This window comes from Tinamus guttatus, unplaced genomic scaffold (assembly GCF_059628265.1).
Source record: "Tinamus guttatus ecotype Peru unplaced genomic scaffold, ASM5962826v1 Tinamus_guttatus_pri_ptg000356l, whole genome shotgun sequence".
In the NCBI taxonomy this organism is placed as follows: Eukaryota; Metazoa; Chordata; class Aves; order Tinamiformes; family Tinamidae; genus Tinamus; species Tinamus guttatus.
The window spans coordinates 169,380-196,576 of record NW_028288890.1 but is presented as its reverse complement, the minus strand read 5'-3'; the positions used below and the strand labels follow the sequence as shown (position 1 = coordinate 196,576).

General features: G+C 48.1%; 1 protein-coding gene across 1 annotated transcript; it reads left to right on the top strand.

Moving 5' to 3' along the window:
- Positions 1–136: 136 nt before the first annotated feature.
- SUPT6H (SPT6 homolog, histone chaperone and transcription elongation factor) lies at positions 137–26,967 on the top strand. Its single transcript, XM_088530008.1, is given in 38 exon segments — positions 137–155; positions 5,844–5,985; positions 6,464–6,622; positions 6,788–6,858; positions 7,516–7,711; positions 8,392–8,476; positions 9,224–9,497; positions 10,237–10,338; positions 10,531–10,651; positions 11,120–11,205; positions 11,679–11,821; positions 12,071–12,222; positions 12,640–12,738; positions 12,899–13,028; positions 13,122–13,272; positions 13,681–13,835; positions 14,418–14,613; positions 14,830–14,969; positions 15,052–15,169; positions 15,618–15,694; positions 16,032–16,167; positions 16,662–16,799; positions 17,071–17,238; positions 17,772–17,899; positions 18,440–18,647; positions 19,112–19,259; positions 19,521–19,663; positions 20,396–20,536; positions 21,600–21,795; positions 21,903–22,141; positions 22,668–22,781; positions 23,425–23,549; positions 24,040–24,152; positions 24,561–24,638; positions 24,723–24,823; positions 24,825–24,890; positions 26,161–26,348; positions 26,476–26,967. Coding segments are annotated over 37 exon segments (5,181 nt in total). The 5' UTR covers positions 137–155; positions 5,844–5,876; the 3' UTR covers positions 26,663–26,967.
- Positions 26,968–27,197: the final 230 nt, after the last annotated feature.

The following is a 27,197-nucleotide window of genomic DNA, read 5'->3' as shown; positions in this document are numbered from 1 at the left end:
GGCCGCGGAGGCGGCGCGGGGGGAGCTCGTCTCGCTCCCGGGCCGGTTGCCGGGGAGCGCCGAGGCCCCGTCGGGGCCGCATCCAGCTCCGAGGCCTCCTGCGCTGCCGCGGGGCGCGGGGCGGCGGCGGGAGCTCCCACGGGGCCCGGTAGCGGGTGGAGGCGGCGGGACCGGTTCCCCCCTCGCCCGGTACTCGGTTGTGGGGTGAAGGTGACTGCTCCCTTCGGGGCCCTGGTGGCGGGGGGAGCGTCCCCGCCTTGTCCCCCGCGTGCCTGGCTGTGGGGACGGGCGGGCCCCGCGCGTGGCCCCGCTCCCCGGTGCGTGTGTGGGGCGGCGGGAGGCCGCACGTAGCCCCGCGGTCCCCGGCTGAAGGGTGGCGTGGGGGGGCCCGGTTCCCAGCCTCCGCCGTGGGGCTCCCCCGGTGGCAGGACCTTGGCGACCCCTTGTCCCCCCTCGTGGGGTGCTCTCCCCCACTCGCTTGTGGGGTGATGGCAGTGGGGGAGCTCCCTTATCCCCCCTTCACAGGCTGTGGGGTGGGAGCGGTGCATTCCCCCCAGAAAATCCCCGTTTTGGAGTGAAGGCAGCTGGTTCCTCCTCCTTGTGGAGAGGGAGCAGGGAGCCCCCATCCTCATCCTCACCGTGGGGTGACCTCTGGGCCGTGTCTCCCTCCCATGTGGTCTGGGGACATGTCCCATGGGAGCCGCAGGAGGACGCGGGGCCTGGCATGTGCTGTGGGTCTCCTGCCCTTGGAATTGCTGCAAGGACTGGGCACCCGTGAGGGGGAGAGCAGCTAAAACCTGCATGGAAATAGAGAGTGGATGTGTCGATCTGTCTGGTACGGTGGGAATGGAGAGCGTCCATGTGCTTTGTAAGAGGAAAATACAGTTTAACCCCCATTTCCCGCGTATGCTACAGTCCTACATCACCCTGGCTCATCACTGTAATTCCCGCAAAGTTGGTGTTTCCATCTGGGACCTTCTGGCATGGAGCTCCCATGGGCTGCAGCCTGGCAAGGGCCTCTTCGGGGCTAATACTTTACTCAAAATAAATAGAGTAGGAGTCAATGGTTGGTGTTTGCAGTGGGTGTTATGGAGTTTCATAGTGACTTGTGTGTTTGTTTGTTTTGGGAGAAAGAATGGGGAAATAGTGAATTTGGATAGCTGGTTATTTGGGATAGTTAGAACTTACTGATAAGTTGTATAGAGACCAGGTGTTACGGGACGACTAAGTGCTAATATGGTACAGGAGAAACCATGTGGATGTAACGAAGGCAGCAGAGCTCCCAACAGCTGCTTCCACGTTAGCTTTTACTATCCAGGAAAGATATTGTCTCCAAGACTGTTCACTTAAAACGTGAGTTCAACACCCAGCTCTAGTCAGAAAAGTTGGAATTAGTTTAATGGAGCAGAGAACAAAGCAGAAAACATCATTATACCAATGTGAGTACTGTTGGCAGCTCATGTGTATGGTCTGTGTTTTTTTTAGTTCCCCAAAATGGGAACACTGGACAAGGCCCTAGGAGGAGCAGTGAGGATGAGCAGGTTTCTACGCAGGTGAGGCCTGTGTTTAGGCTCCCTGATGGGAGATGAGGCACAAGGGTGTGAAGTCAAGAACCGATCAGAGAAAGTGAACAGGGAACATCAGTTTTCTATTTTTAAAGGACATTATCATGCAGCAGGTCTGAAATAAACGGAAGTGCTTCTTCTCGCAGTGTATAGCTAAAGTGTGGCCCTTGTTGCCCCAGGATGATCTGCACTCATAGCACTGGGGCAGGTGGGACCAGCAGGGAGCTTAAAAAAAATGCAGTTCTGTGCTCCAGCTCTTGGACTTCCTTTACTGCAGCAGCTTTTGTTGCTGACCTCTCTCCATCACAGACTGTTTGTCTCTAATTTTCAGTGGAATTGAACAGCAGGGCATAGTTTGCTGTTTTGCTCATTTTCTTTGCAGACCTTCATCAAGGAGTTCTTAGAGATAAATGAAAATGATTTTGTGTCAGGTGTTGGACCAGTGGGTTACTTTTGCAATTAGTTTATTGTCACAAGTCTTTTATTGTTGTGAGTTTACTCAAGCTGTGATAAAATTCATTGCATGAGCATCTTCTTGCTAAATCAATAGATTTGGCTCTTGTGAGCTCTACACTTTCACCAAGTCAAATCTTCCAGCTTTCCTACCTCATAGTGGGTCCGACCCCTCCGGGATTGGATTGTTTTCTCTTTATTTAACATGTGGACCTGAGAACTGCCTGATTACTGGGTTGGTGACTTGGTCTTTTGGGTATGGGGATACTCGAATCCTTGGGCTACTCCTAGGGAACAGGATAACGAGACTGATTGCTGAATAATAATCACAGCTGGTTCCAAGGATGCTCCTTGTTTATTCTGTGCCCCGGTGGGTGCTGCTGCCATCTCATTCTTCAGTCGTCATCCCTGGGCCTGGAGAGCACAAGATGCTCCCGGGTTCCCTCATCCTGCATCCTTTCTCGATGCTGCTTGGACCATGGCACTTCAGTGGGCGCTCCTATTCCCAGGAGTGCTCCATGGAGGTTGTTTCCTTTTTGTGGCACACGCCTGGCACGAGGCAGGAGTTTTCCTGTAGCAAATGTTGATGTTGTTTTGCAGACACTCGTGTTTCCATCTCTAAACTTAGCAAGCTCCCTTCTGTTTGTGTAAAACGTACAAAGCTGCCTCTACCTGCAGCACTGCGATGTTTTCAAGCGCTGAGCAAGCAGCAGTCACCTGGACGTGCGGCCAAGCCCTCCCTGATATCTGAATGTCTGATTTCCAGCACGTTCACAAAGGAGCGCTTGTTGCCGAGGCCTTTTCTCATTCCCTTGCCTGCGCAGCCCGCGGTGCCTGCAGCCACCTAGCACATCCATATCCAGCCCCGTCCTGCTGATGGGATATTGGGGGCAGCTGCCTGCTCATGTTGCCCTGCTCAACAGGAGCGTTTGGACTCCAGAAAGTCATCACTCGAGCCCAGCAAAGCGCAGGCACCCCTGGTCCGAAGCAGAGGCAGTTGTGGTCGCTTAGGCTGGATGGCGGTGGCAGCGCTCGAGGCCTTTGGTCCATCCTGGTCAGTCCGTAGCAGCCCCGAGCTGTCTTTGCTGTCACGCCGGTCGCCTAAAGGAGAGGCCTGTCCGCATGCAGGTCAGCACGGAGCTCGGGCCCTTTCGGGCCTTGTGTCGCTTCGGTGCTGCAGCATTTTCACCCTTGTTCCCATGTTCCGGCAATCTTTGAGCCTGCCCTGGAAGTAAGTGACAGAGCAGGGACGCTGATGCTCTGCACGGAGGAAATATCCATAGCGAAATACGGCTGAGCTGGCACAACCCGGGCCACCGTGAAGCCTTCCCAAGAGCCAAACAAGCTGCACCAGTAGAGCAGGGTCTTCCTTGTGCAGCAACATCTGTGCTGGAGCTCCTGCCTGGGCAGCAGTGCTGGTGTGAGGTTCAGCTGCCCGGGCTCGGAGAAGCCTCCGGCCGTTGTCTTTCCCTGTTTTGTTTCGACCAAATGCCCCTCTCAAGCAAAGGGTGTAAGAGACACTATTAATACATATTTGATTCAACGTCTCCATGGTAATAGCTGCCTTTGGTTCTCTTGGCCATGTCAAGTGGCATCTCTGCTGTCCTTGGGTGGATTTCACTGGAGCTGAAAACACCCAGCGTCACTGGATTGCTCTGTGCTTGGCTTGCCTGGAACCTGCTGGGCTGGCTCATTTAATGAGATGGGTTTCCTAAACCACAGCTGTTTCCTGTGTCTAGACAAATTTGATTTGATATGCACTGAAATTGCCAGGAAATGGTAGGACAAATGATGAGGAGGAAAGTTTGAATTACGAATGAAATGCTTTACTGGCAGAAAATAGCAAAATGCGAGTGTGACACTATTAGGAGGGGTTCTCTATCTTACTCGGTTTTGTGTGTTGATCAAAGACAGGAGGAGAAATGATGTTTTTAGATATGGAAATGCCCTGAAAAGAAACAGTCTAGTCTACAGTTACAAGTATATTAGTAAGCCCTTATGGAGGTGTATAGAAGAATTAATGAGAAAGCATTAAGGTGACATACTGCTTGTTCAGAGACTGGTGAACACGGCAGCTCCCCGTTTCTCTGCTGCAGCTAATTGTGCAATTCATCAGCGGCGTTTGCTGCAAAATGCAAGAGCACCGATTTAACTGTGGCATCTGTGCACCCCGCAGCACTGTTATCTCTGAGGGATGCTCCAGTAAATACAGGCAATTTCTACAGTCCCTGCTTTGAGGATGGGGATCACCCTGTACCCACACCAAGGCAAGAGCGGCCGTGTTCTGTCCTGGTGCAGAGCAGCAGCCTTGAGCTGCCACTATTTGTCCCTGTCTAGAGCCTTGTAAATAGATGTGGGCCAGAGCCACGTAATCCTCGGCCGAGGAATACGAGCTACTATCTGCTCATGTCTGAAATCTTGCAGAAGTCCTTTCTTCCTCTTTGTTGTGGGTTTTCTGTAATAAGATATGCCCAGTGCTCCCATTTGGGACTTGGAACTATTAATATTTTAAGACTTAAAGGATTGTCCAAGATCAGCATTTTCTGTTGTTGTTTTTGAGTTGCTGTTTTTCTATAGATAGTTGTGTTTGGACACCACATGTGGGGATCTCTGTGTGCAGTTGATTCAGTTGATTTCCTTCAGTCATTTGTTTGTAGTGGGAGATGGTTATAGGGACTTTCGGAAGCACCTGAGTCTAGGTATTGAGGTATTGTTCCCTATACTATGGAATTATTTTCTCTCTCCTTTTTTTTTTTTTTTTTAATGCATGGCTTGCATCAGGTATTATCTAACATGCAGATTTTTCCTTTAGATCTGACACTTCCTCTGAGCCTCTTTCTGCTCTTTCCCAAAGGCTGGTACTTCTTCCTGGGTTTTTTGCCTCCTCGCAGTCATTGAGGAATTGATTTGTTTTGTCTCACATCTACCCTTTGAAGTTTTTGAAGTTCTCTGTTGTTCTGGTGTATTTAAAAACAAACAAACAAAGGGGAAGCATTCTGAAATTCTAAAAATTACGGCAGATTTTATAACCGCAGGAAGTCAAAGGCAGAGATTGAGCCTTACCATTAGGAACGTTGACTTTCTGGCGCACAAGCCCTGAGTTACACCCCTTCCAGAAACCCTTTTGGGGAAAAAATGTGAAACAAAAGGGTCTGGTTGTGGAAATGTCCCATTTCCATGGTGCCTTGTTACTTCGTAACTGTTCTTGGAGGAGCCCCAGGGATGTTCTGGTCTTGGTGCCTCAACTGCAGGACACCCAACCAGCGGCCCGCAGGCGCTGCCCGTCTCCTGTAGCTCCCTCTGCGCCTCTCCCGTTTGCTCTGCGATGCTTCCCGTGTCTCTGGGGGCAGCGGCAAATGCGACTCAGTCACATCCTCTTTTGGGACCTCCCTGGCTTCATTAACTGAGTGAGGATTAATCATATTAAGGTCTTAATTGGTTGGACTTTGTGCTAATGCAGGGCAGCATCGGTGGCAGCTTGGGGCCGTTTTCCTGCAGAGTGCGAGGGTTTGGAGTAGGGAAAGGCTCCGGTTGTGCGTGCTGGCTGCGCCGCGGCCGGGAGCGCGGCTGCCTACGGAGCGTTCTCGTGACGGGCCGCGTGCTGCTCGGGATGCAGGTTGACAGGAGCCGGCAGCGCTTGGCTACTGGCTCCATTTGTATAATCTCTGGTGACAGGTATGCTCATGCAAGATGGACTGTGGGTAATTCAGGGCCTTGGAGGTCATTTGAAATCTGAATTTCTCCTCTCTCCAAAGCCCAGCAGGGAGAGTTGCTTGTGTTTCAATCCCTTTGCTCATGGGGTGGATGTGTCTTTTCTTCCACCAGTTCTTGCGAAGGAGTTCGTGAGACACCGCAGCCATGTCCGACTTTGTAGAAAGCGAAGCTGAGGAGTCCGAGGAGGAGTACAACCAGGAAGGGGAGGTTGTGCCCAGAGTAAACAAGAAATTTGTGGAGGAAGATGAGGATGGTGAGTCTGTTTGTCTTGAGTTTGCCACATTGTCTGTGTGCCTCATTGCTGTGTTCTACATGCCACGTCTCTGCAGATGAAGAAATAACTGCAATAATTAGCATGGTTGCCTGCAGTCTCTCAGCTGTTTAAGTGCTTCGTTTCCTCAAAGTACTGAGGTGATTTTTATATTTGGCAATAGAAGATACACTGCTTCACCCCAGTGGGAGTTAGTCATGTAATTTGATAGTAACCAGTAAAAGCAGAGGAATGCTCCCTGTGTGACCATTCTGCCTGTTCCCTGTGCTAGAGAACATGAGACCACAAGACAAGAATTGTTGGGGTTCTGAGATGAGCAGCTGTCTGGGTTCTGTGTCAGTAAAAATGTTCAGTTCAAACTCTCTGCATGGAGAGTGTGAAGGATGATACTGTTTGCACCTGCTTGCACAGAGTCAAGGAGGAATCCGGGCAGATTAACACTCATTGCTTTTCATCCCAGATGAGGAAGAGGAGGAGGAGAATCTTGATGATCAAGATGAGCAGGGAAACCTGAAGGGATTCATTAATGATGATGATGATGAAGAAGAGGAAGAGGAGGAGGAAGCCAGTGACTCTGGAGACTCTGAGGACGATGTTGGCCACAAAAAGAGAAAGCGCAGTAAGTTTTGTAACTGCATAAAACTTCTGCTCTGCCCTTCTGGAGAGCATAGCTCTTTCTCTGCCCTGCCTTTCATCATGGGCTTGGTAAGCTCTGCCCTTCTTGGTGATTTTTCCGTTCCCAGAGTAGTAAAGGGAGATTAATTTGCCTGCTTTCTCCTGTCAGCTTTCGATGACCGCCTGGAGGATGATGATTTTGACCTCATTGAAGAGAACTTGGGTGTTAAAGTCAAAAGAGTGAGTTATGTTTCTACACAGTTATTAATGGTGTGGTGCCTCTTAGCACAGAGAAGAAGGTGGGTTCCTGCTTCAACTGAATGAGTTGTGGTCCAGTTTGCTCCTGCCCCCTTGAAAAAGGGCTGAGAGCTGTGTGCTTGGAGGAAGCAGGTCCTTCCCTGGTCAGACTACTGGGCACTGGCTCCTTGAGTTTGCAAACTACTTTCTGCACGTCCTTGATGTTGGCTCTATTCCCCTTTCCCACATCTGCCACCCAAGCACCGGGGAGTCCATCTTCCAACGGCTTCCTCCCATGTAGCACTAATCCCAAAAACCACGCCGAGTGTTACAGGCTCGAAAGCTCCATCCATACATCCCCTGGAGACGTATCGGGCCAGGCTAACCCTTGTAGTGCCAGTGTACAAGTGACACAGGCCTGGACCCAAGGTAGTCCTCAGCAGACGGTTGCCCTGTGTTTCATGCTCCACTGTATAAATTCTTGCAACTTGAAGACAGGGAATGGTTTCTGCCCCTACGCGTCTGTGCTAAGCGGGGCTCCTCACCCCAAGTGGCACTTGGGGAGCAGAGGAAGCACAGAACTGCCCTGGCAGAGACTGTACTTGAACTTGAATGTCTGTGCCAGGGACTCTGTACACTAATGAGTGTTTTTGCTTGCAGCAAAAATTCAGGCGTGTGCGAAAAATGTCCGATGATGAGGACGATGAAGAAGAAGATTACGGGAAGGAAGAACATGAGAAAGAAGCCATTGCTGAAGAAATATTTCAGGATGGTGAAGGGGAGGAGGGGGGTGAAGCTGTTGAAGCTCCTGTTGCTCAACCAGAAGAGGAGGAGGAGGAGGAAGATGAAGAATCTGGTAGGCGTCCCAAGCTTGGCAGAGGAACCAAGTTAAAGCTTTATATATACTATAATGTAAAAAAAACTGCAGCCCTATTCTGGGTAAGCTATTCCTGGTCTGCTTAGTTCAGTCTTTAGAACTAAATGTGTCTGAGTAGCAGATTTAATTTGTCTGCATCTAAACCTCCGCGTCCAGAAGCATGTTGCGTACATGGAGGTTCTGAATTGTTTCCCTTGAGCTGCTTCCAAAATGGATATCCTTCAAAGGAAGGAAGTCAAGGCATTATAGTCATTCTTTAGCACTTAGTAGCACAGCACGTGTCTGCCCTAATTCTTCTGTTGGCCATGAACTCATCATCACTGCTAGTACAGTACCAAAAGAGTTGCAAGAGTTCTTTCTCTACTGTCCAAAGCAGTAAGGCTTTTTTGACTATATTTTCTGTGCACTAAGCAGCAGAGAGTTGTCACATATCTTTGCCTATGTTTGGAAGTTAGTTCTAGTTTGTTACTGTGGTTCAGACTCCTGGAATTTCCGAGGCTGCTGTATGAGGTGCTGTGGGTAGCTGGGCAGACTGACAACCAGCAGCAGCCAAAGTCTGTAATGGAGACACATAGTTGTCCTGACTGAGCTGGGCTTTGTGAGAGGCACCAGTCAAATATGTGAGTGTCCTGCCCACTGAAGTCCTTCTCTGTGTCCAGACATTGATGACTTCATTGTGGATGACGATGGACAACCTCTGAAGAAGCCAAAATGGCGGAAGAAGCTCCCTGGATACACGGATGCGTAAGTACCCTTTGGAAATTGGCCTGCAGCCTCAAAAACGTTGCTCGGGTTCCTAAACTGTTGCAGATGTGGTGTGGTTCGACTTGTGGTTGGATAACACTCATATTTTTCCCCAAAGTAACCCTGGTAAATTCAAACCTGGGGCTTTATTTTGTGATTTCTGGAACATCTAACTCTTTTTTCCTTAGATATATATATTTTTTTTTCTGGAGGGACGTCAAAACCAGTTCCTTAAGAAAGATATTTGCATCTGTTCTTGAATTAGGCTTCTATCTGAGCATGTAACAAAGATTTGGGACCTGAATGTTAATGTTATGCCAACAGTGGCACTGAACTACTGATCTTTTAGCTAATCTAGAGTATTAGCGAGGTGCACCTAGCTTCACCTTTAGTAAAATTAAGTTTCAGTTCTGCTCGCTTTTCTATTTACTGGAGAAAGGAACTTTGCTGGTAAACAGATCACTGCAATGGGGCATTGAGTGCTCTGGAGCTCCTGCAAAATCCTATTCTTAACAAGTAGTAACTACTTCTGTTTATATGGGATCAAATTAACTGAAAAGAGAATATATATTTTTTCCTTTTGGACAAAGCAGCCTATGTCTTGGAAAGCACAATGAGTTGTTTACCTATCCACCGTTTTAAAGCCAAAGGCCAAGACTAAAGCTTAGACTTGGATACTGTGAAACCTGTATTTGTCCAGGATGTTGAATGGCTCTGTGGGGCTAAATGACTCTTCTTCTCTTCCAGTGCTTTGCAGGAAGCTCAAGAAATCTTTGGTGTGGACTTTGACTATGATGAGTTTGAGAAGTACAATGAATATGATGAGGAGATGGAGGAGGAATATGAGTATGAGGATGAAGAAACTGAAGGAGAGACCCGTGTCCGACCCAAAAAGACCACCAAGAAGCGTGTCAGTCGGCGTAGCATCTTTGAGATGTATGAGCCCAGCGAGTTGGAGAGCAGTCACCTAACAGACCAGGACAACGAGATCCGCATGACAGACATGCCCGAGAGGTTCCAGGTGAGGGAAGAACGGGCCGGCGTGCAGGCAAGAGAGTGTTTCAGTTCCCACCAGGATCAGCAGGCCTGAGGCTTGCAGGAGAGCTTTCTCACCTAGCTGCCATGTGGATTTGGGCATCTCTTGCCTCTTTGCAGACCCCACCTCTCAAGTATAGGCTGAAACTCAGCATTCAAATACAGCTGTAAACTTGTGAACTGTTCCCTCTGCATAAACCCAGGGGTTTTAGTGCTGGTGGTAACTTACTCTTTGGCCACTGGATGCCAGTGTTGCGTTTGTGGGAATGAGCAGGGCTTGTGTTCTACTGAGCTCTTTTTCATGACTGATGCTATGAGTTGTACTTCTGTGTAGTAAGAGAGAAGCTTCCAGTGTGACATAGATCAGAATAGATAAGGGGATTTAACTGCAAAGAGAAAGCGTGGATTTGGGAGCCAAGTGAGAAGCAGAGGCACCACGACTTGATTGTCGTGGAAGGTTACACACCATTGCAGGCCTTTCTACAAGCTCTCAAAAGATTTGAGGCTAGGTAAATGCTGTTACCTAGTGTAGAATTGATGCAGGTTTCCCATATGCTCAGATGACATTGAAGTGCATTCTCAGCTAAACCCTTTAGGTACAGGAGGCACTAAGAGCCCAGATGTACCCTGTACCTTGGAACAAACTTCTCTAGGCTTCCTGAAAACAAGGTAGCTCGGGCACCAGTGCTGCAAATCGCTCTGCTCATCCTGTCATCTTCTTACAGTTGCGCTCCATCCCAGTGAAGAGTGCTGAAGATGATGAGCTGGAAGAAGAAGCTGACTGGATTTACAGGAATGCATTTGCAACGCCGACCATCTCCTTGCAGGTAACAGCTGTGCCTGAGACCCCTCTCTTGAGAGGGCTGATAACTTGAATGTACTGCAAATTCCAGCCTGCAAATCGAGGATTGTTTCAGGATCCTGTTCAGAGGAACATCATTTTCCAGCCCTAGCCTCAGCTGATCATTTAGGGATGATATCTCAGGGACATGATCAACACAATATGTTTTTCCTTATAGGAAACTTCTGACTACCTGGACCGTGGACAAGCCAGCAGCAGTTTCAGCCGTAAGGGACCTAGCACCATCCAGAAGATTAAAGAAGCTTTGAATTTCATGAGGAATCAGCACTTTGAGGTACCTGGCAATTTACTTTCATGAAGTGGGACAGCATAGATTTTAATGACTGTTTGATGGTGGTGGTGCTATTACCACATTTCCATGCTTCTGGGCAAATTGATACTGAGTAAGATAGAAGAATACCTGGGTTTCTTGAACCTTAACTGGTCCATTCAGCTTGTCCTCTGAGATGTTGCCTGATGTTGTCAAAGTCATTAGGTGTATGTTTAAGTGAACAGGCTGGGAGGAGGCATCCTTGCTGCTGGATTCTTGGGGTCCCAGAGATCTGTGTGCAGCAGGGAGACCTAGGGGACTTGTTTCTGTGGAATATTTCCAGGAGCCAAGGTGCAGCTTGGTGTATCTCCCTGCTTCTGCCTCATCAGCTTGTTCTCTTGTGTGGAACAAGGCTGTTCTCTGAACTCTTGGCTGTTGGGAGCAGCCCAATCTTCTTTTGCTTCATGATGATAAATCTTGTTTCTGACTTAGGTACCATTCATCGCCTTCTACAGAAAGGAATATGTAGAGCCAGAGCTGCACATAAATGACCTGTGGAGGGTCTGGCAGTGGGATGAGAAGGCGAGTATAATTTCATTGCTTATTCTACCAACATTTGCTGTGTGTTTCCACCTAACTTGATACTTCACAAAAGATTTTTTGGGGGCACTGCAGACCTGTTGTGCTTTTTTACTTTTTTTACATCTCTGCCATCATGTGGTTGAAAAGGTTTATCTGACAGAAGAGGATACTAGACAGTACTTTCACTTCACTAAATTCCTTTTGCATAGTGATATTTCCTGCAAAAAGTATATCCTGTGCAGTTTCCTTTCACACTGTCATATAGACCTTAAACTTGATGGTTTTTTTTTCTGTTAACGTGGTCACTCTCTGAGAAGGGAATTGGCTTGCTTGTGGGTGATGTTGATTATTTCTATATGACAAATACCCTAAGAACTGGGGAGCTCTGTGTAGGAGCCCCTCTTTTAGAAGGGAGGAGACGGGTATGATGCACCTACGGTGCATTTCACTGAAAATCTTTGTTTTTGTGTTAGTGGACCCAGCTGAAGATCCGCAAGCAGAACCTGACACGTTTGTTTGAGAAGATGCAGGCCTATCAGTATGAGCAAATCTCTGCTGACCCAGACAAACCTTTGGCTGATGGAATAAGGGCCCTTGATACCACTGACATGGAGAGGTATTGTACCATGACTTCCTCGTGTTCATTCCACAGTGACTTAAAATGTACATTAACCTGCACAGGCTCTCTGGCTGCTGCAGTATCTTTACTTTAGCCTCCCCACACAACCATCAATAAGAAACATTTAAAAGTCTCTTTGAAGATGAGCCTCCCTGTGACTGACCCACAGCAGAGCCACCTCCTTGGATGCTCTGATTCCGTTTCAGCACTGTGTGGAAATTAATACACTGGCTTTGCATGCTCTAGGCTGAAGGATGTGCAGTCCATGGACGAGCTGAAAGACGTGTACAATCACTTCCTGCTCTACTATGGACGAGACATCCCCAAGATGCAAAATGCTGCCAAGGCTGCTCGAAAGAAGCAAAAGCGTGTACGAGAGGATGGTGAAGAGGAGGAAGGTTTGTCCCTAAATTTGATAAGTCTTCTGCTCCTAGGCTGATTAGAATTCCTGGTTCCAAAGAATTGTAGAGTTTTTCCACACAGGTAGATACTTTTCAAGGGGACTGAATATCACTCCTTATAGGAAGTTACAAAGGAAATATCAGTTCCCTTGATCTGTATTTGAATGTACATCACAGAGATGCTGCTGTTAAAGCTGTGAAAGAGTGAAATTGAAGAAAAGACAGGGTTTTCAGGGAATATTTCTAACCCTTAATAATTTTAAGGCTACTGTGATCTTTCAAATGTGTTCGTGGAATCCAAGCACTCTGTTTTACAGTGTAGGTTGTATTTGTCTCCTTCACGGTGCCAGTGACATACTGCAGCTGTCTGGATGCCTCTATAAATATACCTTATTGAACATATCTTCCTTTTAGGTGAAGGGGAGGATGCAGAAGATGATGAGCAGAAAGGGCCTGAGCTGAAGCAGGCATCCCGACGGGATATGTACACCATCTGTCAAACTGCTGGGCTGGGTAAGGGCTCTGCTCTGTCGTGTTGAGGTTTTAGCATGTCATGGCCTAGTCTGCAAGCTCTTCTGGGCTGTGTGGCTTGCCTGTGGAAAGAAGAGTGGTGGCTTTGCTCAGTATAAGCTACAATGCCCCTGTCCTCCTCACTTTGTGTTTGTTTTTCCAGATGGTCTGGCAAAGAAGTTTGGTCTGACACCTGAGCAGTTCGGAGAGAATCTCCGGGACAGTTACCAGCGTCACGAGACAGAGCAGTTCCCTGCAGAGCCCCTGGAGCTGGCCAAGGACTATGTGTGTAGGTTAGTGTCGTGGAGATTCTGTGGCTGTGGCAAGATAGGGGTTCTGGGGGCATTCTCAAATTCTAAGCCTTCGTGTTGCTTCTCTGCTTCTAGTCAATTCCCAAGCCCAGAAGCTGTGTTGGAAGGAGCTCGGTACATGGTGGCTTTGCAAATAGCCAGAGAACCATTGGTCAGGCAGGTCCTGAGACAAACTTTCCAAGAAAGAGCTAAGATCAACATTTCGCCAACCAAAAAGGGCAAGAAGGTAAGGAAAGCATCTCTGTTTTGGGTCAGTGCAGGGAAAGATCTACATAACATACAAATGCTTATTTTGTATCTGAACATCTCCCACTTCAGGGATAACTCTGAATGAATCTTTTAGCAGTACATGAGCTGGGCTGTTGAAGAAACCAGCTCAACAGCATGCTGCATTTTTTAGTCTCAACATTTCATCAAACCTAATTTTTGCTGTTGAATTGTTGCCTTCACTTGTTGGGACGTTTTTCCATTTCTGTGGGTTTGGGAGTGAATTGTTCTGTGTTGGGGAAGAAAATGTAAACTGGGAAACATACAGGTGAGGGGAGATATTGAATAAAACACATTGTCCCTTAAAATATTTAGAAGGGTCTTGCTTTTTTAACACCCTGGATGCACACTGTGTCTTCTCTCACAGGACATTGATGAAGCCCATTATGCCTATTCCTTTAAATACTTGAAGAACAAGCCTGTGAAGGAACTGCGAGATGACCAGTTCCTGAAAATGAGCCTAGCAGAAGACGAGGCGCTGCTGACCATCGACATCTGTATTGACATGAAAGGAGTGGAGGGGTGAGTCCTTGCTGTCCGTGACGAGCCTTGGAGGAGCTCTGCCATCCAGTGGTGCCTGCTGTTAGAGCTCCTTCTTTATCCAGTCTGTCCGTGGAGGCTTTGGCCTGACAGTCACTCTACCTTAAAGCCAAGGAGACTCTCAGCCTTGCTTTTCTCTTTACCATAGCGACAGCTTTAGAAAGCATCTGTTTTATTCATTTGAATGCAGACTCTGAAGTCTTTAGAGTTTCTGTGAAAGAAAATGCTTGTTGCCCAGCCATCCTAACTGTGTGGGTGTTTGGTTCCTTGCCTGAACATCCAAGTAGCCACACAGTGCATTAGGGTATGCTGCTCTGGGCTGCCCTGTGTTGCACTGATCAGAGCTTTCCGTGCTGCCAGCACAGCATTCAGCTGAGAGAGGTCTAGCTGCCCAGCTGTTGCAGCTAAGAGTCTTTGATTTGAGACCTGTGTGTTCTGAATTTTCCAAGTTTCTCCCCACATCACAGGAGCTGCTATTACCATTCCTGTGCAGGAATCTACCAGTGGCGATATCGGTGCAGGAGTTGGGAGCCCTTCTGTAACTCCCGCTCTCATTTCTTGCAGTTATGGCAGTGACCAGACCTACTTTGAGGAAATCAAACAGTTCTATTATCGGGACGAGTTCAGCCACCAAGTGCAGGAGTGGAACCGGCAACGTACAATGGCCATTGAGCGGTCCCTTAACCAGTTCCTCTATGTGCAGATGGCTAAAGAGCTAAAAAACAAGCTCTTGGTGGAGGCCAAGGAGTATGTCCTGAAGGTGAGATGGGGAACAGTTGGGTCTGGGTCAGAACTAGGGCTGCAAATGCCAGCAGTCCCACAGCATGTTCTGGAGAGCTGATCCTAATTCTAGCGAAGTTGTACTGTGGTGCTGCCTTGAGCAGTTGAGGCAGGATCATATGTGTTCTCTTTCCATAGAAAAGCTAAACCAAAGGGCCTACAGTGAGTTTTCTCACTCCTTGTTTTACTCTGCCAGGCTTGCAGCCGGAAGCTGTACAACTGGCTCAAAGTAGCTTCGTATCGTCCTGATCAGCAAGTGGAGGAAGATGATGATTTCATGGAGGAAAACCAAGGAAAGGGGATTCGTGTGCTAGGCATTGCGTTTTCCTCAGCCAGGTAGGAGGAGAGGAATTGACCCCGGATCCATGTTCCACATCCATGTTCCTCTGTGCTCAAGTGATATCCGTTTGTTTTGCAGGGACCACCCCGTGTTTTGTGCCCTTGTTAACGGGGAGGGCGAGGTTACAGACTTCCTCCGATTGCCACACTTCACAAAGAGAAGGAATGCCTGGCGTGAGGAAGAGAGGGAAAAGAAGGTGGGCTGTGATAGAGCTATCGTGGTTGCTCGTTTTCCCACCCTCTAATTATTCTGGGGGAAAAGTTCCTTTCAGTTAGATTCTGATTCATCTCTCCTCCTCTTCGAGGATGCCAGAGCTTTAGCATTCCCAAATACTATTTGTTGGAGTTACGTGAGCCACCGCTACAGCAATTTTCTCCATTTTCCCTGATCATGCCATCGTAGCAAGAGGCTGTGTGACCTACTGGTACTTGATACAGATTTTGGACTCCCATTGTCGAATTTTCTGTAGCACAGGGGCATGGTGGCAGAGCCACACAGGGCAGTGGTCAATGGATTTCCCTTGTGAAAGAGGAACCAAAGATCCGTAGTTAGCTCAGTAGAGCAGCCTTCTAGTTATTCTTTTCTACCCTGTCTCACTTCATTTGCCTTTTTTTTTTTTTTTTTTTTTTTTTTTCTCCCCTCAGGCCCAGGATATTGAAACCTTGAAAAAATTCCTCCTGAACAAGAAGCCCCACGTGGTGACAATTGCAGGCGAGAACAGGTCAGAGCAAGTCTTTGTGCTCCTTCCACTTGCCGGCCTATTTGTTGTCCTTCCCTCAAGCTCCGCGATATTCCACTGCTGGTGGAGTCACTGGGAGGAAGAGCTAATGGTTCTTTCCACATTAATCCTTAATGTGCTGTAAGAGCTGCTCTCTGGTTGCATTTCTAGCTGACGTCTGATTTTGTACTTTTGCATAAAGAAGCCTCTTCCTGTCCCTGCTCTGGATTGAGCGACTGGGGTAGTTGATTTACACTGACAAATGCTTGTTATTTCTCTAAGTGATCTGAGGACCCAGCTTAGCACTCTCTCTTCAATCTTCTTATGTGCTTCTCCCTAGGGATGCTCAGATGTTGATGGAAGATGTAAAGAGAATTGTTCATGAGCTGGATCAGGGGCAGCAGCTGTCATCTATTGGAGTGGAGCTGGTAGACAATGAACTGGCCATCCTCTACATGAACAGCAAAAAGTCTGAGGTAATCCTACAACAGCAGCCATTCTTTTTTAGTCTATGCTAGTCCAGACCAACATATTTTTGTGCTGGCCCTGCCATACGTTATCTGTTGCCTCATATGATCCATCGTGACAGCGACTTTCTGACTTCTGTGTCATGGCAAAACATCTTGTTTAGGCTTCCCTGAAGAAATCTGTGTCAGCAGTTGTACAAAGTAGATATTGATGCAGTCTGGAATGAGTCTTGCTAAACTGAGTGGGCTGAGGTTATGTCAGGGCACCTTTCCCATGCAGAAGAAGAATGGGGCAGTCAGGGAATTAACACCAGTCCTCCTCTACCCTGGAGTTTTTTGTTCCCAGTTGCAGCAGAGTTCCTGGCAGGCTTTGATCCCAGTTCCCTTTGCCCTAAGCACCAAACATTTCCCTTGTTTCAGTCCCTGTTTGATGTCTCTTTGCTAATAGTGCTACGGAGTGTGGAAACACCGTTGAGATTTTCTGTTTCTCTGGTCTCTCATAGAACGAGTTCCGGGATTACCCACCCTTGCTGCGTCAAGCCGTCTCCCTTGCTCGCCGCATTCAAGATCCTCTTATAGAGTTTGCCCAGGTCTGCAGCTCTGATGAGGATATTCTCTGTTTGAAACTCCACCCTCTGCAGGTAACTTTTCATTCTAAGATCCTCATGCGGGACAAAAAACTTTTGCAAAAAGGAACTGTTCAAGGAAGAATATTCCAAGCTGAACTGCATTTTTTCCTGTCCTGTGACATACTAAGGCCGTCACCTTTTTTTCTGCCTCCTTTAGCTCCTCTGCTTTGTTCCTTTAGGCTGTTACCAGGTGCTATAGTGCATCTTGAGTATAAAGTCTGTTTGCCACAGCGTGGTGTCACACATGTTTTCTTTAGGAGACTAACACCTCTCCCTCCTGCAGGAACACGTGGTGAAGGAGGAGCTGCTGAATGCCCTCTACTGCGAATTCATAAACCGCGTGAACGAGGTGGGTGTGGATGTCAATCGGGCCATCGCTCACCCACACAGCCAGGCTTTGCTGCAGTATGTGTGTGGCCTGGGACCACGCAAAGGCACTCATCTGCTAAAGGTAAGCTGCTGTTTTTGTCACTGCCTCCAAAGAACAGTGTGTCACCAACAATATGCAAGCTGGCCCGATGGCAGTCCCATTGAGAGCTGAGTCAGGGCCCTGTGTGCCAGATGCAGCTGACAGCTCTGTCACCATGTGCTTCAGTACGTGTTGTCTCTGCATGTAACCTCAAAGCTGTGCATGGACTAATGTCCTTGTTGGACCCAGGCTACTCAGCAGATCTGTCAATCGTAGCTAGTTCCTGAACTCACAGGAATGGATCCACTGTTGTAGGATCAGGACACCTCCATACTGTAGAAAACACAAGGCAAAAAGCCAGCCCTTCCTTCCTGGAGAATGGGAGTTGTTCCATGCAGAGTCATCTCTTTTCTACAGTGTTGAGACACAGGACAGTGAGAAATAATTAATGACTTGTGATGTGTTTGGCTATGTCAGATGCCATCAAACTGTGGTATCCAATGCAAGTTTTCTGCTTTTCCTGGGCGACCTGTGTATTTGAATAGCAAGGATTATGCTGTAACCTCTTCCTGCAGATCTTAAAGCAAAACAACACACGTCTGGAGAATCGGACCCAGCTGGTTACGATGTGTCACATGGGACCCAAGGTGTTCATCAACTGTGCTGGATTCATCAAAATTGATACAGCATCACTGGGCGATAGGTTGGTATCGAATTGTGTTAGATGCCGTGCAGGGTATGGAATTAGCATGAGTGACTAAGGCATTCTTGTTCTGTGGAATCCGTATTCCCAGGAATTTCTGTGTGGCCATTCTGATCTCTGGCCAAGTTCAGGTATTGCTGGTTTTTAATCTGATTCTTAAGAGCAGCTGAACTTCCAGAGCAGTGTGAGCTGCAGAACATTAATTCTGTAGCACGCAATGGTTTGAAAGAGCCTTTGTTGTGGAGAGAAACCAAACTAGTAGCAGTTGTTTTCAACTTTCTGTAGTTTTGCCTGCCTATAAGTAAACCATAAGCACTTTTGCTTAGTTGTTGCTGAGTCCTACCAACTCTGTGTGTGTGAATGGAAATTATGGGGAAATTATGTCCCTTTGAGTAGCTCGTTTTGTTGTGGTGACAGGTGGCAAAACAGCCCTGCAGACAACAGTGATGGTCAACAGCATGATTTGTTGTTGATCTGAAGGAGATGCCTCAGGAATCCTGCAGGGTTCTTACCTGAACAGTGGTTTTGCTTTTATTTTAGTACCGATTCCTACATCGAGGTCCTGGATGGATCCAGGGTCCATCCTGAAACCTATGAATGGGCAAGAAAAATGGCTGTAGATGCCTTAGAATATGATGAGTCAGCAGAGGATGCTAATCCTGCAGGAGCCCTAGAGGAGATTTTAGAAAACCCTGAGCGTCTGAAAGACCTGGATCTCGATGCCTTTGCTGAGGAACTGGAAAGACAGGTATGTTGGGGGTCCCTGGTTTTGAGAAAAGGAGGTGAGGCTGTGCTGTCCAGCTCAGTTCCTTAGCTTTCGTAGCTGGTGACCTTTATGCTTTCTGAGAGCCAAACATTTAGCTGTTGCTATTGTAAAATATATAAGCAGCCATGACAAGTATTAAGTGTCTGACAGTGGAGTACGGTAAATACTTACAGAAAGTACAGTGGGAGGGGAGGAAGGAGGCAAGAGTCGGTAATTAGACCATTTAATTAGTTCTTCTTGCATTTATCTGATTTTTGAGGGGAATACCTTGATACTTTTGCATCTTGTGGCAGAGAATTCCACAGCTTAATTGACATAGTGTGTGTTCTTTATTTCATATATGCTGTATGGTAACTTCCTCGGGTTACTGTATTATAGCTTATACTAAATTCTCCTATCTAAGTTGCTCTCTCTCTCATGGCTTTGTAACTTCTGTCACTACACAGGGCTATGGTGACAAGCATATCACTTTATATGACATCCGAGCTGAGTTAAGCTGCAGGTACAAGGACCTGAGAACCACGTACCGCGCTCCGAACACAGAAGAAGTCTTCAATATGCTGACCAAAGAAACTCCAGAAACTTTTTATATAGGTACATTGCTGTTCATTAAGAGGGCTCTGCTTGCTGTCATCACAGATTGAATTAGGATGTGCAGAGGTAGGCAGAGGGTGAGGGTGGCATTCAGACCCTGCTAGATTGCTGCTCCCTCTACACTGACAAGAGGATCTCATGCTGTGCATGTAGGTGAAACCAGTTCAAGTAGCTGTGTAGTCTTCATGCCCTTCTGCCTTCGACTGAGGGAACTGCCCAGCCTTGCAGTTCTTCATTTTCTCCTCTCCTCCTACACCACAGGTAAAATGATCATCTGTAACGTGACTGGGATAGCCCACAGGCGGCCTCAAGGAGAAAGCTATGACCAGGCAATACGGAACGATGAAACCGGCCTTTGGCAGTGTCCTTTCTGCCAGCAGGATAACTTTCCAGAGCTCAGTGAGGTGGGCTGCTTCTTGTGCTGGGTCTGCCTTTGCCTGAGCTCCAGTATGAGCAGACTTGACCATTTTGGAGAGTTGCAGGAGCCCAAGGCTCTTAGAAGTAGAGGGCGTCATCGCAAAGATTGTGTGTCCAGCACTCCAGAACCCCAATGTGAATGTGGCCTTTTGCTGCAAACGTAATCTCCTCCAGTTGTGACTAATTGCTTCTCTGTAGGTTTGACAGGTCCTTTATAACTGCATTAAGGACTTGGGTGAAGCAGATTGGGAGTGAAATGGGCTTGAGGCCCTGCTGATCGTTTCTTCTTTGCAAATACATGAAGCAGACTGGTTTTGTGGTCTCGGAAAAGCCATCTGTGGCACTGAGCATTGAAGCTCTTTCTGCCAGCTCCTCAGTTTTAAAAACTACTTTGGACTCTCTGCTAGTAAATGCAGCTGTACTTTAGGTCTCCTTTAAACACTGCCAAATTGCAACCTTTGTAATTAGTGATTTTAAAGTCCTGAAGTGTTCATTAGAAACCAACCCTAGCTACATAGTTGTGTCCAGAATCTAAAATATTCTGACCTCCCTGGCTGCAAAGCCCCGTAAGCTGAGCAGACCTGAAGTAGGGTGACTGCATTGCTGAGAAGTATTCATGCAACTCCTCTGTCCCCTGCTATTCTCTGTCTGTACATTTTGCACCAATTTATTGAGTTATTTTGTTTCCATGCTGAATATCTTTTGCCTTTGTCTTGAAGGTTTGGAATCACTTTGACAGCGGTTCCTGTCCGGGTCAGGCCATTGGAGTGAAGACACGTCTGGACAATGGAGTCGCTGGCTTCATCCCAACAAAATTTCTTAGTGATAAAGTGGTCAAGCGGCCAGAAGAAAGGGTGAAGGTATGAAAGCAGTGGATTTTAACATACCCAGCAAGAGCTGGAAGACTGGGAAGCCAATACCAAAGACTCAGAGTCTGGTTAATTCTGCTGTCCCCTGAATGCTTTTTCAAACCTTATTTTCACTTAAGGACTTTAAATCAGCAAGAAGTTCAGGTCCTGGTTAGTGTCCTTCTCTCACACTGCAAATCTGTCTTGGCACTGGTTCGAACCGTGTTAATCAGTTAGCATGTTACATTGCAGAAGGATTTATTATAGTCTGGCTAAAGTCCGGGCTTGGGAGGCCAGAAGACATTCTAATGTAGAGCTGCCCTTTGTTTCTGGATTTTTAAACCGCTTGTGGAACTGCTTTTAGATATGTGGAGAAGAGTCCCTTTTCCTTTCCTGTAGTTTTTTATTCTGTCAGAATTTGTCTGCAGAGGTCATCAGAGTTACCAGCCTGTTTCAGAACAGGGATTTTGGTTCTATGAGAAACAGAATAATGTATTTTTATCACATGATAAAATCAGAAGTCTTTGCAGTCTTTTGCAAACTCCTGGCAGTCCATGGAGGTGATGGATAATCCTGTAAACTCAAGAGTTCTCCTAGCAGTTCCTTAAAAAGCTATTGTTAACTTCAGCACAATTAACTGGACTAAGACATTGCAGTTTTTGTAGTGCCATTTTCTGATTCCTATTTAAGTAGAGAAGTCCCTTGGCTGTCTCCCACACTCTTGTTTCTGCACAAGCTTAACTGCTTTCCTGCTCATCATCAAGTCCAGTCTTGCAGCTCCCATTCTTAGAAAACAAAAATAGCAAAATTAGTTGTCCACAGCCTACACACACAGAGTTCTGTTTGCTGTGGGCCATGCATAGTAGACATGCTGGAGAAATGCCCGTTTTTCTTTTGATCTCTCTTGATTCTAGTCATCTGGGGGATCAGTTGATTTTTCGTTTCAATCTGAAGTATGTGAGGTAACTTTTACCTCCTCACTGGCAGCATGACCCTGCGCAGAGAGCCCTATAGCACAGGGTGCCTGGTATACCAGCCAAACCTGCTGATAAACCTCCCCTGCTCTGTCCTGTAGGTGGGAATGACTGTTCACTGCAGGATTATGAAGATCGATATTGAGAAGTTCAGTGCTGACCTGACCTGCAGGACGTCAGACCTGATGGATAAGAACAACGAGTGGAAATTGCCTAAAGACACATACTATGATTTTGATGCTGAGGCAGCAGATCACAAGCAGGAAGAAGACCTGAAAAGAAAACAGCAACGGACAAGTGAGTCTCTTGTTCTTCTTTCCATCAATACCAGCCTTCCTGGGGTGCTTTGATAAAGTAAGCACCACTGGACATATGCTTGCACTAAGCACCCCTTTCTCCTCTAGCATACATCAAGAGAGTAATTGCTCACCCGTCATTCCACAACATCAGCTTCAAGCAAGCTGAGAAGATGATGGAGACCATGGACCAAGGGGATGTGATCATTCGGCCAAGCAGCAAAGGGGAGAACCATCTGACGGTCACCTGGAAGGTGAACGATGGGATTTACCAGCACGTGGATGTACGAGAAGAGGGCAAGGAGAATGCCTTCAGTCTGGGCTCCACGCTGTGGATTAACACAGAGGTAAGAGCCCTGCAGAACATGCCTGAGAAGGAGTCTGTAGAGGAGGAGAACCACCTATTTGACAGGGACATGTTGGCCCAGTCACCTTGCAGGATCCATTACAGTATTTAAATTCTAGTTAGTGGCCTGTGGTTTGGTTCCAGAGTGTTGGGCAAAGCTGCGATGCTCTGTCTGTTGAATAGCACATGCTTCTATTGCATATTTTTGGAAGTGGCTTTTTCTGCTCCTCTCAAGGGTGGTGCAGAAATACATCAGTTTGGTAGATTTCTATATGCAGCCTCCAAAAGTAGATGTTAAACTATATAAAGTCTTTCTCTCCCTGAAGCTGCTTACAGGCTGTTGGAGAATAACTTTCATTGCAGTTCTCTGGCTTTTTACACAATACCTAGCACTTCATTATTTATTTATTTTTTTCCAAAGCATTTAGCTTTGCTATGCAGAGTGTATGACTGATACTTCTATACTAGAATGAGATAGTTCCTCATCATGCACCCTACGTACCTCTTTTAAATATGTTCCTTCAAAGGAATTTGAAGACCTGGATGAAATTGTTGCTCGCTACGTCCAGCCAATGGCTTCTTTTGCCAGAGACCTGTTGAATCACAAATACTATCAGGACTGCAATGGTGGAGACAAGAAGGTGAGTCCATCCCAGGCTGTGGAAGCTTGTGTGGGAGATATAGGAGCATAATGCAAATTTCTCTGTCTCAAGACAGATCTTAAGAGTTTGTCATTAACTGCTGTTGGACCGAACTCTCTGATCAACCTCATGTTGGTTGGGAATTAACCTAGTGCTGTAGGTCTCAAGGAGATTCTGTGTGGGAACAAGACAGCAAATACCAGTGAAAGGAGAGGTGTTGGCTTTCTCTGACCTGGTGACATTTGTACATCTTCTCCAAAAGATGGGAGGAGATGAGCTCTGTCCATCTCCAGCTTTTCCATTCCAACACTCTGAGAGGAACCTGCTGATAGTATCAGAGCTGTGGCAGAAGAATTCTTCTCACTGTGGTTGCTTGGAGGGTTCTTGCTGCAGCTTTGTGATCTGAACCAGTAACATGCGTTATCTGTGCTGTACCTCCCAGGCCTGCATGCTGTGACCCGTGTACTCACAGAACCCTCTGCAGCAGCAATGCAGATGGTGTTTTAAGATACCTTAAGGCAGCCCTTCTCTGCTTGCAGGGAGAGGGCGAAGCACAGCATCAGAGGAAGTTATCTGTTGGCCTTGTGAGTTGCAAAAAAATGTAGGTTGTTCCTGAGCTTTTCTCCTCTATCTCCCTAATTAGAAACTGGAAGAGCTGCTGATAAAGACAAAGAAAGAGAAGCCAACTTTTATTCCCTACTTTATCAGTGCCTGTAAAGATCTACCTGGCAAATTCCTCTTGGGATATCAACCTCGAGGCAAACCAAGGTGAGTGAGATGCAAGCCCAGCAACTGAAGCTGCCAGTACCACACCCCATCTTATTGCTGCCAGTTTCTCCTCCAGATGTGCCTGTAGCCCAGTAAGTCAGGCCTCTCCTTACCCAGAGCTTGGCCTGCTGACAGTAGAGGATCGATGTCTAGCAGTAAATCTTACCAAGGAGACTCTTGTGTTTTTAACCAGCTGGCTGCCACAAGCCATAACAACCTGGGCAAGTGGTGTCAGTGGAGTTCAGACTGATGGACTTTCCAGGGAAAGGTGTGGTATTCAGGGCACTTGTTTGAGAGAGAGGAGAAAAAAAAAAAAAAGAAAAAGAGACTGTTTTGGGTAGCTCTATTCAATTTCAGTGCAGCCATCACCTGAGTTCTGTGTATTTTGTCCATCATGCCTGTCCTGACTGAGACCTGTTGGTGCAAGGACACTGTATGGCAGCAGGTACAGCTGCAAAGCAGCCTGTGGTCTCTCGTGCTCTCCTCCCAGGATAGAATATGTGACGGTGACACCAGAAGGATTCCGCTATCGGGGCCAGATCTTCCCTACAGTGAACGGACTTTTCCGATGGTTTAAGGATCATTATCAGGACCCTGTTCCAGGTGAGGATCTCAAAACCTTAGTACTTTGGCTGTTCATTTCATCAGTGTCTTGCAGTAAAGCAGTTAGTGAAGGACAGCTCCATGTTCATTGTCCCTTAGATGTCTCCTTCTCTAGGATTTTCTATATCTGGGAAGTTTCAGAGTGACACTCAAGTCACAAGTCTGACCTCCATGAGAGCTCTGCCAATAACTAATATTTCAGCCAAGAAGCCCATGCAACAAAGTCTGAGCTTGTCCCTTTTCTCTTCTTTGGCTTCCCTCATAGTTTAATCCCACTTTCCCAATTTCCTGTTTTAACAGGAAAAAATGCTTTCTGGATTTTTTTTCTCTTCCAAATGCTGGGTTTTGGGGCAATAACTGCTCTGTTGGGAGAACTAACCTATTCCTCTGGGTTTCTGTTTTGCACAGGTATTACCCCCAGCAGTAGCAGTCGGACCAGGACCCCAGCTTCCATTAATGCTACTCCAGCTAACATTAACCTGGCAGGTCAGTGCAGCCTTTTCTCGGTTGGAATCAGGAGCAAGTTCCTTTCTCACGTGCTGCTTTGCCTAACAGTGTTTTTTCTTGCAGACCTGACCCGTGCAGTGAACGCTCTGCCTCAGAACATGACCTCCCAGATGTTCAACGCCATCGCTGCTGTGACAGGCCAGGGACAGAACCCAAATGCCACCCCCTGCACAGTGGGCGTCCAGTCAGTACGGCTACGGAGGCAGCGGAGGTGGCAGCAGCGCGTACCACGTAGGTGTCACAGGGCTGGGGATGGAGGTGTCAGGTGGCCTTTTCCCACTGCTAGAAACCATTCCACAAGCTCCACTGGTAGTGTAAGGAGTTCCTCATTGCCAGGGATCAGCCAGCCCTGGCCGTACTTGAGCAATTGCACATGGGAGCCTGGCTGGATGCTTGGACCATGTTTCTCCTTGCCTCCTGTGGCTGAGGAAATGAGGCATTGCGATATAGTCTTGCTCTAGGTTGAAGGGAGTTGGAGCAAGCAGCAAATTGGCCTGTCCCCCAAGGAATGTGGCAGGGCAGAGAGAAGGGATCCAGCAGTGAGGGGACACAACCTTCAGGTTGTGGCCCTGAATGGGCAACGTGAGCTGCCAGTGGGAGAGATTAGCTGTGAAAATATGCGCTGAGTTTGCAGGGCTTTTCAGCTCAGCGTGCTAATCTCCAAGCTGCACCGGCAGGCGAGCACCTCAGCCTGCCTGAACACCCAGGGGCTTTGCAGAGAATAAGGTGGAATTGGACCATTTCAGCTCATGCTGGAGCCTTTCCCCATGTGTGCTGGTGCCTACCTCCTCCCAGCACGTGCTGCCAACTCCCCAGCTGCCCCCAAGGCTAAATTCAGTAGCAGCAGGAATGAAGTGCCTGGGTACAAGAAACGCACCCTGCCCTTAGATCTACTAAAGAGCTGCTGCAAGACAAGGCTTGCAGAGGGGAATGATCCTTTATTAGAGCTCGTCAGGAGGTTTTCATGGAGTTTGTCACAGTAAATGCAGGGATGGGGATAGGTAGGGAGTGTGGATAACCTAATGGTATTAATCTCAGAGACTGTTGAGGGAGAAGGGAGGTGAACACTGGAAGGCAAATAGACTGAGCGTTTCCTGGGGTGAACAGTGAGTCAGGCAGCTTGGGATGTGGGTGGGAGCTGTCCCGGGAGCTGCTGGACCTTCTCTGAAGCCTTCTGGGACAGAAAATCAGGACAAATTCACGTGTTTTTCATGCCCCTTGCAGGATGTGGTTCCTGCTGGATTTCCCCAAGTGTCTCTATGTCCCTCTCTTGTGCTCTGTGCCGTTCTTTGGTTGAACGTTTCCCCTTCACCCCGTGTGGTTGAGCGAGGAGGGCAGCAATGGCTCACAGGTTGCGTGGGTGCCAGTTGCTCTCAGGGAGAGCACCCAGAACCTCAGCAGGCCTCTCGCTGAGCCTGGGCTGTGGCCCAGGGGCTGGTGCAAACCAAACCTCCCCGGGCAGCAGGGCGCTGCAGAGCCCAACGGTGTCGGTTCTCCGCAGGTCTTCACGACTCCCGCCCAGCAGCCGGTGGCCACCCCTCTGATGACACCCAGTTACTCGTACACTACCCCCAGCCAGCCGATCACGACGCCCCAGTACCAGCTCCAGGCCAGCACCACCCCGCAGTCCACCCAGTCCCAGACGCAGTCGCAGCCCTCGTCCAGCTCCAGGCAGCGGCAGCAGCCAAAGTGAGTAGCTCCAGCGCGTGGGTACTGCCTCGTGCCCTCCTCTCGGGCCCGTGGAGAGGGAGGGAGCGCAGGGAAGCTGCCCCGGGCTCCCCTGCTCCCGTGTCTCACCTCCTGCGTGTTGTTGCAGGACCAACAGCCACGCTGCCATCGACTGGGGGAAGATGGCCGAGCAGTGGCTGCAGGAGAAGGAGGCTGAGCGGAGGAAACAGAAGCAGCGCTTGACTCCTCGCCCGTCGCCCAGCCCCATGATCGAGAGCACCCCCATGTCCATCGCCGGGGACGCCACGCCGCTGCTGGACGAGATGGATCGATAGGCCGTGCTGGACCCTCGCCTCCGCTCCCTTCCCTGGGAAGGGCAAAGAGAACAGCTGACAAGTTCCCTTCCCTTAGCCACGTAACTCCTGTTTCACACCTCGCGAGATGGTGGGAGATGACTCTTGGTGACGGACACCTGAGCGAACGAATAGACTTGGCCGTGCTGGTTTAAATATATAGACATAAATATATATATATAAATATATCATAGGAAGGGGCGCTGCAGCGGCCTCTGCATTCCAGGCCCAGGTTCACCACTTTGGAAGCTCGGCAGAGTAGTTACAAGGTCAAACGAGTCTGTCCTCTCACGTGCGCCGCCGGCTGCTTCCAAAGCAAAGACTAGGAAGCAAATGCAGCTGAACGCAACCCACGGGCCTAGAGCGAGCCTGGTTTGTTTGGGTCACCCCAAACCCTGACTGTCCCTTCTCTTTGGTCTGGGAGCGTGAAGCAAAGCCACCCGGGCTCTGGCAAACTGGAGTTCTCTAAAAGTTTCTCTTCTTTGCTCTGTGGTTTCCTGTAACAGGCTCTGCAAAT